We start from the raw sequence: 17,214 nt of genomic DNA, 5'->3' as shown, positions 1-17,214 counted from the left end.
CTTTGCCTGTATCTACTATTACTAAAAGTAATTTTACGTATAACTTCGTATAATAGTATGCTATACGAAGTTATTACGTAATATATATATATATATATATATCTATATCGATAAAAATCTTACCTTGCATCAAGGAATATGAGTTTCAGATCGAGTGACGCTCTGAACATGAACATGTTATGGTTCAATTTAATTTCGGTTATGGAGCTTGTAGGCAATGAATGACCGACGGCCATTAGACCGACATTACGGATGCACCGTCCAACACCGTCCTCGTATTCGGATCCAATGGGAGCTTCTACGATGCACTTTAAATAACCAGAACAGTGTATGACCTGAAACACCAAATCAAAATGGTTGCCAATATATGCTTTGCGTTTCTCAAAGATTATATTCATATAATTTTATTATATAAGTATATAATTTTGTTTTATAATTTTGAATCTTCCAAATTAGACGATATATTAGATATTATTTAGAAATGATAGCATTTTATTTAATTTTCTACTATTTATATTCCATAAAATTTCTATTCATGAATTATATACAGGGCGTTCCAGGAGATCATATTCTGGGAGTAGCAGTTATTTTTGATAAAAATGTTCATATAAATGTGTGTTCTCTTCTGAATGTATTGATGTTAACAATAGAAGTGATTTATTATAAAATTACAAAATTAATTTTAAAAATTATTGTAAAAATGTGTTATTTTAAATAACACAAATGAATTATTAGAAAAAATATGTAGTATCTCCTTCTTATAACAGTAATTTTGCAACTGCATATTCAATCTCGAAAACCATTCAACCACACGTTCACATATGAACAGACTGATATCTCTCAGAATATTGACCTTTCCTTCTGGGACATGCTGTATAATATATTCTTATGATATAAAATCAGAAGCGACCTCTTTAAAATCTTTCGAATAGAATCTAACTCTAAAGAGTGAAATCTCACTCTTTTTCAAGATTAGCTCAATTGTTACTCTTTGTCCCTCTTTAGAATTAGAATCCACTTTAAAGTAGAAAGACAGAAGTAGTATTACTCTTCACAAATTTTTTTTAATTGAAATTTCATTTATATATCTTTTAACATCGATTAAAAATAACTTTGAATAATATCTGAGAAAAATGGAAAAAAAGAAACCGGTGTGTCATATTAACACAACTCTTTTGAGTAAAACATCTGAATATCTTTTTATTTTTTTTGTGCCATCCATTCCGATAAATATTCTTAGAGTGCATAAAACGTTATTGATGCATACTCGCGATTCGAGATGCATTCGCGACGTTATTTCTTGGCCGAGTGTGTAAAGTACGACACTCAAGCGATTCCCTCGCTCGCCGCGGTTGAAGTACGGACACTCGCGTGGAACAACGGTAAATTAACAATTCTTGCTTAATTGAATGACTGATGACACGAAAAAAGATTCGCTGAACGTCACGCTCCGGTCTCAAGTGCAGGGCGAATTTGTGAAGCAAATAAGCCCCTTATTATGCCCGTGTTGCATATATCACCTCGTATGCAATCCTAGTACATCGGCGCGCATTGTGACGTGAAAAGGACTCGAAGGGAGTTTCGAAAGAAGAGCAGAAGTTTGACACGAGGGCGATCGACTACTCATAATCTCACATCGGTAGCAAATTCACGCGCACACGTGTTTGGTTGAAAACAAAGCAAGTTAAAGCATGCGATACATTTTTGCTTGTTGAATTGCATGCATAAATTGATTGTTTGTGTTGGTGACCTTGCTGATTGCTAAGCTGGAAATTATGTTCTGATATATATATATATTACCAGTATTAATAATATAAATCTATAATTCATGTTACAAATAGATTTTCAGTACAATACGTCAGAACACGACAGTTCCTATAGGTGGCTGTCCTATAGCTTACGCTTATCTATTGGATTTCTCTGATAGGTCAGGTATTAATTTTCTTGTATAGTTTCGTATTGTAAGCGCCAATCAGAACGCAACATTAGATTATTTCATCAGCATCTCTTCACATCAAGTGATGTCTACTTAAATGAAAAAAAAATATGACACAAAAAGAATATTAAAAAGCAAACCGCGGGATTCGTAGGCTTCTCCCCAATACGTGATAAATATTTATGAATTTTTTGCTGCAATATTGCCAAAAATATCTATGCTATATAAGAATTGTCTTGAATTAATAGTAATGCCCAAATTAATAATAACTCCCTCTCAACTTTATCTTTACACCAAAGTTTTTTAGCAGTTTTAAAAATGGAAACAGATGCAAATAAGTTGTATTATGAGATCAAAGGTGACCGAGGCTTTATAATATCTTTCTTAAAAGACTTATCGAAATTATCTTCAGATAAGCACTCGGAACAAGTTCTCTCGATTCTCACTCGAATTTCACGCAATTGTTAATCTGAACATTTCCGTTCGCGCATCGACAAAAGAAAAGCCAACTACAATCCGTCTTTGTGCGTGTAAGTACCATAGGGATAAATTCGCCCTAGTCCCAAGGCTCTTTCGGTTGATCTAACAGCTCGTAGGGGTTGCATTCATGACTATGTTTGACACCATTGGGGATCTTTATGCGCGATTTCGTTGAGGGTTAACATCATCGTGATACTGCGGCCAGAACGAGCTATTTGTCAAACATTTTCCTCTGCGAGGATTGCTTTCCTCGGTTAGCAAGTGTAAGGTATATCGCAAGTCCCTTCACCTCCTCTTGTCTCCCTTCGTCTCAGAACAATAGTCCGTTATTGCCCGAGCATATGTCGAAAGTTTAACGATACACGAGGGAAGTTAATGCGGACAGTTTTACTCGATTTCGGAAAATTAAGGCGTCACCGTTCATAAATCGGGATTAGTGTCTATATGCGATTTTTCGCATTTGCACGGTGGATTGCATAAATCTGATTAATAGTTTCGATAATATAACTTATTGATTGAAATTGATTCTTGTTACTATTGCACGCATGTTTATAGCTTATTTGAGAGAAAGAGAGTAATGAAAAAAAAATTATTTTTATTGCATCTCGACTTTATCTTTCAAATGTGAAGTTCCACACGTATACATATAATGATATAATATAATAATATATGACATTGTTTAACATATTAACACATTAACATTATATACCTATAATACTTAAAACAAGCCTTTTTTAATTAATTCACTAATTAAGAATTTGTGAACAACATTAATAAACATTTATTTAATTAATTTTAAAGATTAATTGATTTATAAGATAATAAAGCTAAAAAATTAATGTGAAGCTTATTATAATTTGTGTTCTATTGTATTTTTATCTTTTTTATTTATTATTTTATTAGAACAATATAGATATTACAACATTTTGTTGTATTTTTAAATACCGATTTAAATACAATGTGATTTTTCCTTTTTAAATTTTTTTGTAAAATATTGATATTTGATATATTGATATATTTTAATTTGATATCTAAATATATTTCATATATGTATTGATATATTATAAACATATCAATAACAATAAGTTGTTGAAAAAGATTGAAAGAGAAATATATCAAAAGCATAAAATGTTTTCTTAGGTAGATTAGATGCAAGCTTTTATCATCTGTTCGTTCAATCCATTGCGCTTCCTTTTTGACTTGAACTGAACGTGACTGGGACAATTACAACCCTACTTAGTCAATCAGATCATCTATTATGTAATATTTATATCTTTTATGATTTTGTATACATATGATATAAAAATACTAGTCGCAACTCATACTCCTTTCTTTAATCTGTTTTCATCTGTCATAAATCTCGGATTATAAAACAGCGAAACTATATTTAATAATAATCCTTTTTCTTCTCTTTTCTACTCTCTTTCTCTCATGTTTTTATAAAGAATGATCATTGTTTCATTTTTATAATTATTGTCATAAGCTTGTATATTATCGTTAAAAATTTTTAATTTGTCAAATATAAAAAATTACATATATATGAGCTTCTGCGATTGTATGTGTAAATAATAAATACATATGTTTACACTGAATCTACAATATCAATATTAAATTTAACTTAATAAATTTGATTTAAATTAAATTTGATATTGATATTAATTTAAGTTAAATTTGATATTATTTTATACTAAAACGATGGTTAAATTTGTAATCATATAATGTTAAATTTAACCATTATTTTAGTATAAAATAACAATGTATTTTTAGTAACAGTGGCGACTTAAAATAGATTAAATTTTACACTTTAGATTTAACAATGATAGAAAGCGATAAGATATAATTTGCAATTGGAATGTACTTACCAACAGAGTTAACTGGAAACTCTGGATTTGAGTCCTCTTAAATGTAGAAGTCAAGTACAAATTATCAACATTCACTACCACACTGGAAAGTACTATTCAGAGTTAACTTTGAAGTTAACCTTGTTGGTATAAGTATACTCTAACTGTTCTAACTGCAAATTATATTCTATCGTTTTTAAATGTATTTACGCACTAACCGTGGAAGCTTAATATATTTATATACAATATTTATATTTGATTTATAATTATATTTAATTTATTCTCGAAGTTACAAAGTGATTTTTATTTTAATTTTTTAATTTGTATTTTGAACAAATAAGATTTGTAAAATATTTCTTACTTATACTTAGCATTTATTTTATCTTTACTATAATATAATTTTATCTTTAGTATAATAAGTAAAATTATAATATTACAAATAATTGCACATTGTTAAATCTCTACTTATAGTATCAAACTTAACTTAAAGTGAATCGTCACTGCTTCTACTAAATATATATATTATACTAAAATGATTAAATTTGACATAGTGACAAATATAACCATTGTTTTAATATAAAATAACAATAATTGGGTTAAATTTGACATTATAGATTTAACAGTGTAATATGCGTGGAATTCAAACTTGTTTCAATCATTCTAAATTAATTAAGTCTAAAGAATACAACGCTATTTTGCATGCTAGATCGCTTCTAGTTCGTGATCTAATAATTTACTCAAAATTCTAGGTTCTGTGAAATTCTAGTAATTTACTAGATTGCAAGTGATCCACCTTTTTGTAAAAATTTATCTCCTTTTATTTTTCTTGTTTATTTACCTTATATCCTTCCGTAACAAGGCCTGCATTCCTTTTCGCCAAGATGCACTTCATCCTGAGGAGAAAGGCACGTTCCAGCTCGATTTCACCTCGCGAATTCGGTGGCGGGAAAGTGAAACCCGCTAGATCCGCTGGGCTCTGTGGAAGATTCAACACGGATACCATCTCGTTGCGATCTTCCGGATAAATGTACTCGAATATGCTGTTTCCCGTTAATTCCACCTGCACATACGAACAATTTCCGTCAATAGTTGCCGGATTAATGCGAATTTTCCTTACCTGATATAGCAATATAACATGCATAGGATGTGATAATATGATACACGTAATAATACAATTTTGCGCGAAAAAGATTCGATCAAATATTATGTATAAATATATATTTTCAACACAACATTTGTTTTCTTCTTTTTCTTCATATTTATATTATATATATTTAAAGATAAATAATTGAATTATTCAAACATGCAAATAATTGTGTAAAATATTGATGCATTTTTTTCTTCAAAAAAATTGTCAAAATTGAATTATTAATTAAGTTAAATAAATGAGAGGATATCTCCCACCTGCGACAAACCTAAGTGTACGCTAGCAGTCTCGCTTATGTACATAATTTTTCCATCAGGTGCCACGACAAAGATGAAACCGTCCAGTGTCTGCAATTAGAAACAATTCATTATCATGAAGTTAATTTATGAATTACTTTCACATGAATTTAATAAATAAGCATATTTTCAAGTCGTTAAACTTTTTAGCTGTTAAATTTTCAGCAGAAAATATAAATGTATACTAGATATTTGCATTATGAATTGGTGAGAGTATGAATAAAAATCACTCACTTGTAAAAGATGCGAACCGAGTTCTTTAATGGTAGTCTCTTTGGGCGGTGGCGCGGCACCCCATTCGTCTCCTAGACCTGAAAAATTAATTCGAAGGAATCAGTCTTCTCTTCTGCTTTTAATATTGAATGTAAAAATACGCCCATTGGAAGGTGTACTTTCTCTAAGTAAAATGTATTGATTATTGCATCTGCATAATTTTTGTAAAATTTACTTTTCAAATTATAATTACAGTAATAATTTATATGAATACTTGACTTCTTATAAATTGAAGATCTTTTTACTTTTTGTATAGATTTTTTAATATGGGAATTTTTGACATTTATATTAAAAAGAAACATAAGAATTAAATCGATATTCCGATCTTTTTTTTATTTTCTATCCGATATGAATGTTCGTGGTTATATAATATATAATTAAATCTATTGTACAACAATAAACGTGTCTATACATTAATTATGGTAATATAACAGAAACATTTTCTGTCATCATATAAGAGTTTGCGAAAATTGTGGATTGTCTTTTTACCAATGAAGTTTTTATTCCATTTTTTTTTAATATTATTGGAGACACGTTAACAAATGAAAAAGTAAGAGATAAGCAAGAGAACGAGAACAAATTAAAAAACGCCTTTTGAATAATCGAAATGCATAAAAAAAATGCGTTAGTATTCGAAAAAGTCCAAATTTAATTCTAAATTAAATTCGCTCTCATACTTGATAAATTTCGAGAATCACATTCTCTCATGTCACATGTCACGTATTCATATTTGAATTTAAACGTTTTAAACGTCATGTTCTGGAATATATTTTCCTCAAGTTTGATTATCAACACATTCCTTAGAAGAATTGTCGATCACGCTGTTTCAATACACGACACGTGTCAGATTTTACGATCTTTATTATTATTATATCAATGTACAATGGCGTGTGTTTGACAGACAGCTCGATCTATCTCGAAGAGAGAAACAGTCTTGGTTCAAAGTCCTTTGCTATCGCTACGTTGCATCAAAAATTTTACATCATTGGAATTCAATATAACGAGTGTGAAGTATAGGCTAGTGTGAGGGACCGTTAAAAATGGATCCAATGGAGATTTGACGAATAATATCGATATTATCTTTAAATATATCTCTGTTGCATAGAAATCATCATTATATCATACAATTAATAAATCGACATTATTCCCTGTTTTAATCAATTGATATTGATTTACTTCTACAATTTTTCGAATTGTAAGGGGTTAATCTTGTGATAATAATCGACGACGATCGGCCTCTCGAAAAATTTCACGCTCGCTTTCGATAAAGCGCGCAAGGAAGCGCCCTTAAAAGTGTCATCGTGAGGATGATGCCGTGTCTCTTTTTCTCCGAATAAAGAGACGGGACGGTCGTTCTAGAGGGATGCAGCCACTTGAAATTCAATTCGCCGATGTCGTGAGAGGGGGAATCGAACTGGGGAGGCCATTGTAACACTATAACAGCCCCCATGCTTTGCTTACAAAGCGCCGGGGACTAACAATGCATTAAGTGCGCAATCACATCCATCTCATCCGATACTATTTGCCCTTTGCGCGTAAGAGTCCGGTTGCTAAATTCATGAGTAATCAGCCTTACAATTGGTGAAATAAAAAAGAACTCAAACTGATTTGCGGCTGTTAACTCTTAATTTTTGCAATTTGGATAACACAATCATTTTGATTGGTTTAAATTGATTTTGCTAAATAAGTAATGTAACTTATGCTGGTAAATGTATTGTTATTCATCAATCATTAATTGATCGCTTAATATAAAAGACTTAATTATAACAAATAAAAGCAAGATTTACCAAATAGGCATATTCGTTACCATGAGGAAAAACGGCTCTCATCTTGAGATAACTGGTAGTTAGTCTGATAATGCTGGCCTTATCCAGTTGCGTAGTAATGGCGCCTGGAAGTGGCAGAAGCTTTCCCAGCTCGAAAAACTCCTGATTCTCCTTAACGCGACGCGATCGCGCTGCGTTTTTGCTTTTCTCTTTCATCTCGATTTCTTGTAGACCACCGGACGTGGTGGAGTTAGCAATGCCGTTTGAATTGTTGTTATGATAATGATGATGATGCGGGCTCAAATCCAATGTATCCGAGGAAGAGTTGCTGTCTACAAAATAGAAAAAAATAATTTTTATTAAACATACATATATATTTAAAAAATCTAATTATTTTATTAGGATTTTATTTTATTAGGATTTTATTAGTTGCATAATATTCTACAATTAAAATAATTATAATAAAGTATTATTATAATCCTCATATAGAAATAGATAAGTAAACGCAGCTTCTTTTATTCTGCTCTATCTCTCTCTCTATCTCTTAACAATATTTAGTTTTTAAAAATTTTAATTCAATTTAAATTTAATTAAACTATTTACTTTTGTGCAAATTTTCTCATTCATTTATCTATTATTAAGTTTTAAAGATTTTTCAAATTTTAAGGCCCGATTTTTTATTTTCTAGTTGTGATTTAGAATTAACCTGATTTAATTTGATAAATAATTTTAATTGATGATAATAGTTTTAGAAATTAAAGCACTTCAAGTCAGGTTTTTCATTTTCAGTTAACTTGTGATTAGATTTGTGATTTGTGATTAGACTTAATCTGATGATAAAAATTGTATTTTTCTAGCTATAATTAATTTCTAGCTATTAGCGGATTCGAAAGACTGTATTAGTGCGCACTAAGTGCAAACTTTTTCAGTGCCACACATTCGGTTTATGTGTGCACTGTATCAATGTGTTCAGATGGTTCAGATTGTTATATTCGGCAGATGAAAACTGACCCAGTGTAGTGCTGAATTTACGGACTGAATGAATTGAATCAGAGCAGAAATCAGTGTCACGATTATCAGGTCCTGAGCACTGTATGCTTGGAGCCTGAAAGTCCGTGCGCTGGAGATTTCATATTTCGATTGGAGGCCAGCCGATTGTTTCATTTTAAAAAAAGAGAAAAAAAAGGTGCAGGGTTTAATTCGTATTTTACCACTGTTATAAACATTCTTTTTGTTATTAATATTTGATCAACATAAAGTATCAATACAATTACAGAGACCTTTTTATTATTATTATAAGATTACATAGAGTGCGAACACAATTACAAACTTTTTTATTATTCATAAAATAACACAAACTGCGAACATAATCACAGACTTTCTTATTATTTTCCACGTAATTTAAATATGCAATTAATAAATATATACCCCACGCGAGCGAAAAACTGGAGATTTTTTCCGTCTGCTGAAGAACTGGAGATTGGTCTCGAAAATTGGAGTCTCCAGTCGAAATCTAGAGACCTGGCAACCGTAATCAGTGCACATGTGTCAAATGCTCCCATATGATTAATACTAAACTGATAATTTTGTAGTATGGCAACTTTAAAAGTTACTCACTACAAAATCATCAGTTCAATGATTATAACCACATCTAAAAAAATAAAAGTAAATTATAGTTACTCACTATAGTTTTTATATTATTATCAGATTAAGTTTAACTACAAATTAATTAGAAAATTAATTAGAAAAACCGGGCTTAAAGTACTTTAATTTCTAAAAAATAGGAGGTTTCTATCCTTTCAAAAAATAATATATTATTCAAATTACATTTATAATAACTTGTTTTTAAATTTACAAAAATACATAAAATTGTTCATAACTTATTTTATAATATGTAACTTACATTTCCTAAAGAGAACACCTGAACAAAATTGAGGTAACTCGTAATTCCTTGATGTTATCGCGCGTATGTACGCATGTCGGTTTTAAGGATAGAACTTAATACGTCAAGAGTGGCATTAGGGATTCGCACGCGCGATCAGAGGGGTTAGGCATGCGCGACCTACGCGCGTGCATATAAAATCGATGCAGCAATAACACAAACCGCGAATTGCACAAACGACAATGTAAGATACTTGCATTATCAGCATGCCCAGCTGAAATAACTTAACTCCGCTACGCAGCTAATTACACGAGAGTTCGATCTCTACGCTCGTCGTAATCGCAATTCGTCATCGTTAATGTCGCCGACAGAAATGCCGACGTAACATTCCATATCCTGGCAGTACCGATAATCGATTGGAAAATATATATGTTGCGTCCTTGTATTTATTATGTACAGAGTCCTATAAAATTGTCACGCACACCTTTCTCGCAATTCTAAAATATATTTCATATTTGCCTATATCCGTTACATTTGCTTTATTCTCAAACTAATGTGAATATAATACTTTTACCTGCGACATTGCTGATGCAGGCGATAAAAATTTCATACAACTTTTTATGCTTTATGGAAAATCGTTCTGGATAACAGGAAAGGTCATTGGCCTCGTAGAGATCGGAATTTTGCAGGCGCAATTATTTGTCTTGCAATATTGGCGGTCGTGACTTTATTTCGAAATCACGTTCAAAGCTTCCAAGCTGAATTACATTTTTCCCAGATGAAATAGAATCGTCTCTATGGACACATCGCATATAACCCGTAAAATTGGGACTACGAATATTTTTTTTAATTTCCCGTAACTTTGCGAGCGCGTGACGAATTTCAAAAGTATAAATCGGTAAAAAATTTGCACTCGGACAGTCGTGCACCACCGCTACATAATTTCATGAGCTCGTAACTATTTGATAAAAATATCTCAAAAAAATAAAGGAAAAAGAAATTATAGAGTGTGAAAAATATTAAACGTGATTACTCATCGAACAAAATATTTAAATTTATTATATTTTTGAAAATATTTAAAAATCAAATTGTTTAAGTAAATTGGCTATATATTTAATTATTATGTATTAATATTCAATTAAATTTTTACTTCAAATTTGATATAGAAATATACAATGAGATAGAAATATACAATGTTAATTATTGAATGTTTTATTAATTTTAATAAAAGCTTTATACAAATCTAAAGTGCAAATTTACATAGAATAAAGTATCAATATTGTTTTCCTTTCTGTTTTACTTATGTGCAGTTTAATTTTTTTGCATATAAACATTTCTTATGAACATATTTATATGAAATTTTTATTGATGAAGCCCCTTATAAAGCCATCATCTTCTTTATTAGATTAAAGATAAAAGGCATCTTAAATTACGCGATAAGGACGATTTTGTTGAAGTCTGTAAAAATTTAGCGAATACAGATTTGAAAATAATTTTGTTTAGACCATAAAAATAATTATGGAGAAAATGCTTAAATTGACAGAATCGAAACTTTTGTATATCATTGCACATCATTAAGATTTCTACATAATTATTTTGATGGTCCAATATTTTCAATATCAAATAAAGTATCTTTTAAGATCATAATATGAATATATAACAAATAAGGAATTAAGGTCCTAAAGCGGTGAACCTGGCTCTTTATTAATGCTAAAATAATTCGGTGTGACTTTATATATGTATATACATTCAATCTTACAAACTGCGCCAAATTTAATTTTCAGTCTTGAAATGCAGTCCCAGAACTAAAGTAGTAATATCACAAATTAAATTGAATCATTAACAATAATATTGATGCTTATAGGTATCTTAAAAAGATCTTAATAATTTAATGCTGAAATAAACATCTTAAAATCTGTGTAAGTAATTTTATTGAAAAATATTAACTAAAAGTTATTTTCGGATATATATCCACAGCTAAAATTTTCGATATTTCAGCAAAATCATTCTTTCCGTGTATGCATCTCCTTGCGTGCACACGAAAAAGAATTCCTGTAAAACACAAATATTTGTATGATTAAATCCTTCAAAAATATTTTGCGTTTCAAATCAGAAGCGTGGAGTAAATTTCTCCAGTATTCTAGTATTCTTCAAAACGCGCAGACGATGCGAAAGGGATTTTGACCGCGTCGTTATTTGCAAGTGATACGGCGCGAGTGCCGCGTAACGACGACGTCGAAGCTTCTTGTTATAAGAAACGAAAGCAAAGGGAGCAAACCGTCATTAAAGCGCCGGCGAGAGAGCAACCTAACGATGTAGCTACCCGGACTTCTCTCGAATGGAAATTCGCTTGAATAATGCATTTTTTTACCGCTTCTTCTCTGCTTCGATAACGGTTCCAACCGATGCTCAATATCTCTCGATTTTCTTAGATAGGCATTTTATCAAACATGTATCGAAGCATACTCTTCTTGTTTATTTAAAAAAAAATCATTATTCTCTTTTCCTTTCTCTCTCTTTCTCTTTCTCTCTTCTCTCTCTCTCTCTCTTCCATTATAAAAATCATATAACAAAAATAAAAACGATACTCTCTAAAAATGAATCAGTGACTTCAGATGCTACATTTATAACTAATATAATCATCAGCAAATATTTACTGTTTTTCAGTAATAATAACTGATTCACTTTTAGAGGTTATAATCTTTATCTTAGGCTGTGTTCCGAAATTCATTGTCAGTATTAAAAATCTACAGTTTACGTCACATCATACATTTTCAGTACTGGAAGTGAATTTTGGAGTACGGCCTTAATCTGATAATTTAGAGATTATTTTCTGTAGATTGAAACGCACTTCAATGTGTATTCGTATTTCAGTATCTGTGTAACCATGTATATTAAAAGTTATACAGATTGAAGAAATGGACATAATTACACGTGATATATTAATTACATGTATCTTCAATCTTCTCTGATAATAAATATTCGTTAATGATTACAACACAATTATAGTACTGAAATCAGTAATAATATTCACTTTTAGAAAATATGATTTTATATTTGTGTATTTTTCCAAATAGAAAAAATTAATTTTTTCAACTAATTCTCTGAAATAATGTAATTATTAAATCCTTCTAAATCATACTATCTACTCTACAATACTATCTGTTCTATCTACTATCTGCTCTACAATAAACATTTTATCTATGAAATTCACTTGATGCAAAAGTGATATTTCAAGACAAAATATAAGAATAAGTTTTTAAAATAGAATTAAAATCTTGCCGCTTATAATTAACAAACATGAAATTTGTAATTAACAAAAATGAAACTTGTAATTAACAAACATGAAAGATTATTGAATCAATAATGACCTTGCCCATTTTCAAATTTGTTAAGTAAATTGTAGAAATAATTTTTTCGCAGAGAAAAATATTGTAACAAGAATATTATCACATATTCTTTTTAAGTGTATCACGAAAAAATTTATCTATTTAAACATTTTTAAACAAATTTATAAAACACTTGGCTCGAGATGATTGATTCAAACATCAATTGTTGAATAGTTAGCAAAATGCCAAAGCCTTACGTAATATTGCGACGAATTTACGTATGTATTGTTTCACTACCTGGAAATATCATTTTCAAGGTAATATACATAACTCAACGTAGGTTATTTTTTTCGCACATTCGCAGAAATCGCACTGCACTCAAACATTCGTTCGTGCTCGTTGCGTTACCGGGAAAATTGCAGACCGTCGGAAATGAACAGATCCAAGGAAAAGTGACTCTGTACTCCGAGAATAAACTGCTTCCTCATTGGAGGAACCTGTGTATTGTTACACTGCGATCGCAAGATCTTCGAGAACAATCGTTTATAGAAGTTAGAGGTGACTCCTAGCCAGAGACGCCATTTTGTAATGCGCTGAGCCATGTGTATGCATTACTGTAAAGTTGATCTTTTACTACAGAATTAGTGTAATTTCGTAGACTAATTAAAAAAAAGAAAGAGTGAAGATTAGTTACAATTAAATATCGAAGATTATGTATAATAGTATAAATTTATATTGCATTGGAATTAACAATCGAAAGTTTCGTTTGAAATGTAAAATTTCGAGTAAACAATTTTTCAAGTTCATTTTCAATTTCAAGAAAATTAATTTTAAATATTTATAAAATTATTAAATACATTTCTATTAATATATTAATGTTATTAGATTAATCCTAACTAAATTAATAATTTACTCCGAAATTTCTTTAATTGGTATTCGCGAGTCCAGTATACTTTAAATTAACATATTTTTCCTGAAAGGAAAACATAATTGAATGATTTGTTTTTCATTTTATAAGTCAAAATTCAAGGAATAAGATTATGTATCTTAATCTTTCGCCGTACCGACGGACGCAGGATCTCGCGAGAGATAGTTAAAGTTGTTTACTTTTTTCAATTGTAAAGAGAATGAATAAATGGATATTTATTTTTAAGATATATGTTTTTATTTCTCCTTCTACATATTGAAATAATTTACTATATATTATAATAAAAAACTGCTTTTCAAATATTTTCATTCTTGAGTCACTTTTAATTCTGCGTGCGAGTATCACGACATCTGTCCGAGGATTAAAATTAGATATATAAAGTTAAAAAATATTTATAAACAAGAACGGTAAGTAACGCTATTACTTCCAATCCCTGATTATAAACAATTTTTTGTTAGGCTACATTTCTTCAATTACGTTGTAATTTTATATCACAGAACTTTATTCCTCCGAATTTTAATTTTTAGGATTCAATTATGTTAACTTTCAGAAAAAATATATTAATTTAAAATATACTGGAATCCGCGAATGCCAATTAAAGAAATTTCGGAGCGAACACTGATTAAGATTTAAGTTTCTTTTAAATTGAATTTAGTTTTTTTATATACAGATTTGCATTTACTTTTTGATCTTCATTTTATTTATTTATTTAAAAAAAGAAAAAGAGAGGTGTTATCTTATTCAGTTAGATTCATTTTTATTTATTTTTATATTTTCTTGCAAAAGAAATGTAATGTTATAATAATGTAGCGACACAAAGGAACGAATTATTAATTAATATATCGTAAATATCCGAATAATTTAATACTGAATTATCTGAAATATAACTTTTCAAACATTTATTTAAATACGAACAATTGAATAATTCTGATTAAAAAAATTTAATTTTTGCCAATCTCAGTGAATTCACAAATTTACTAGTAGGTATTAAAAAGAAATAATGACACAGTATATATAATGTATCAAAATTTATTAAAATTACAATAAAAAAATGAGCGGATGAAAGTAAAATTATTTTTCATGTATTTTGTAGTCACACAGAAAAAACAGATAAATTTAAAATTTGTACATTATTAATATATAGAATTAGAATGTCTTTATAATGAGAGAAATTAAATTTTAAATTTAATTCCTTACTAAATTTTATAAAAATTATTTTTGCATTATGCTTATTCTTTTATTTCAAGTCTTTCTTTACGTTTATCGACGAACATTTCAAAAATTTCAATATCTCATCTTTTTTCATACTAAAGATTTCCATTTTATTTCTATATTACGCACAATATTTCTATATTACACAAAGAACAGAAACATAACACGTGATTTTTATACTCCCATCATTTCAATTAAAATTCACAGATTTAGGTAAATTTGATTTTTCATGAAGCTTTTATTTAAACAATTTATTTCAAATAATTCATGTACGTATTCGAACATTTATAATGTTCATAATTAAACATTTATAATGAAAACTTAAATTCATATTTACGATGGATATACATAACTGCGTTATACCTTCCTCATCTTCTGTCCGTTTGTGTCTAACTCTCCAGTTTGGGATAAAAAAATTTTTTCTCAGAGCAGTCGATCGATGTTCCAAATTTTCCTGTGCCATGCTGTATGTACTTTTCTTAATGCGACTAGTTGAACTCTGACACCACTTGTGATATGTAGTACGTGTCGCCGACGGCATATCAAAACTACTTAAGTCATCAGTTCCGAGCACGCGTATATTAAAAAATGCGACGACGACCGGATGCGTGTTATTAATAAATCAATGTTGCGCTGAGATTTGAAAAGATTATTATCGCAAACGATTATAAGAGAATCTGTCGATGCTAGCAGAAACGACGTGGAAAAACGAAAAAAGGACTGCTCGTTTCGCGCGTTTAAATCACGACTAGGATTTATTTCGGAGTGACTCGCTACTCTCTCTTGCTGCTGAATCCTGACTAACGTCTGCTTTACCTCACTCTTACTCATCCCCAGCCAACCGCTTTTCAGGATAGGGAAAAGCACCACCCTTCTTTTAAGCCCCACCCTTATAGCTCAGAAGGTTAGGAAATTCCTTTTGTTAGTGATGTATACGTACTTTTTTGTATTCCTTCGACTTTCGAGAGAACAAACTGAAGTCCAAAGAACGATAATAATAAAAATGATCTTCAGAAATTTTATAACAGTAATCGTTATTTTATATTGCTACAACGCTACCTCTACGAAGGTAAAAGACTCCGGTTTTCGGCGAAGAAAAATCTGCGCTTCGTAAAACGTTTTTATAAAATGTAATTAATTTTTCTATACGTATTATACGATACGAGAATTAATTAGAAAACAGTAATATTTTTATATTCATTGATAAAATTGTCTCAAAAAGCCTTATCGATATGTTTTCAATACAATCTTTTGTCGCATTTGCAATCGCACATGCATCAGCACGATAGTTCACATAAAATTTAATTAATTTTAATCAATATTCGTTGAAATAACTTTATGAAAACTTTATATACGAGACTTTTTCGTATTTAAAAATTCAAGGAGGATGTACATTATTAAATATATTATTAAATAGGTAAATCAGAATTTTATTATCTTTATTATTATTATATTCATGAGAACATCTGTAGTAAAATATTTATAAAATATTTACAACATTTCGGATAATAACACAAGATAAAATAAATATTAATAACATAAAATAATATAAGATTTCTAGAAACTTTAAATATTACATTTATTGGATAAATTTGTAAAAAAAAAATAATTTTTCAACTTTTCCAACGTTACAAAGAAAGTTTTGATACAAATGTTGTTGTGGAAATTTTTTTAAACATTATTGTTGAGATTGTTCCAGACGGCTGCTAAAGACGTTATTTCATGTAAAAACATTTTCTTAATCTAAGTCTTTCTTGTAAAAAAAACAACTACAAGTCGGAGAGGAAAACTTTTTACTAAAAAATGCAAGATAGATATTAACATTTTTAAAATTATATTTGGAATATTTAATTTTAATTTCTTGAAAATTAATTAAATACATCTAAACTTCTTAAATACATCTGAACGTAATAAGATTATGCTTCTATATACAATGTAAACACTATTTATTAATATAATTATTTGCGCCAATATAAGCAGGTGCATATATATTTTTAATGTAGTTTATGTAATGTTTTTAATTTTTCATATTATACCACACATGTTAGATGTAAGATGTATGATGAACGGTAATGTTTTCGAAATGAACATGATGTGTTCACGACAGACCTGTTCTTTCCTGCA

The 17,214-nt window shown here is 29.6% G+C and overlaps 1 protein-coding gene across 1 annotated transcript in view; it reads right to left on the bottom strand.

Moving 5' to 3' along the window:
* LOC105622630 (single-minded homolog 2) overlaps positions 1–15,631 on the bottom strand; it is a 22,284-nt gene extending 6,653 nt beyond the window's left edge. Inside the window, exons 1-6 of the mRNA XM_012204045.1 lie at positions 15,454–15,631; positions 7,781–8,071; positions 5,935–6,011; positions 5,662–5,751; positions 5,096–5,317; positions 124–335 (exon numbers count right to left, since the gene is read on the bottom strand). Coding sequence (XP_012059435.1) covers positions 124–335; positions 5,096–5,317; positions 5,662–5,751; positions 5,935–6,011; positions 7,781–8,071; positions 15,454–15,631 — 1,070 coding nt within the window. The remainder of the gene's footprint in view (positions 1–123; positions 336–5,095; positions 5,318–5,661; positions 5,752–5,934; positions 6,012–7,780; positions 8,072–15,453) is intronic.
* Positions 15,632–17,214: the final 1,583 nt, after the last annotated feature.

The sequence above is a fragment of the Atta cephalotes genome (genome assembly GCF_000143395.1).
Source record: "Atta cephalotes unplaced genomic scaffold scaffold00047, whole genome shotgun sequence".
Lineage (NCBI taxonomy): Eukaryota > Metazoa > Arthropoda > Insecta > Hymenoptera > Formicidae > Atta > Atta cephalotes.
The sequence above is the reverse complement of the archived record's forward strand: the minus strand, read 5'-3'. Positions and strand labels throughout refer to the sequence as shown.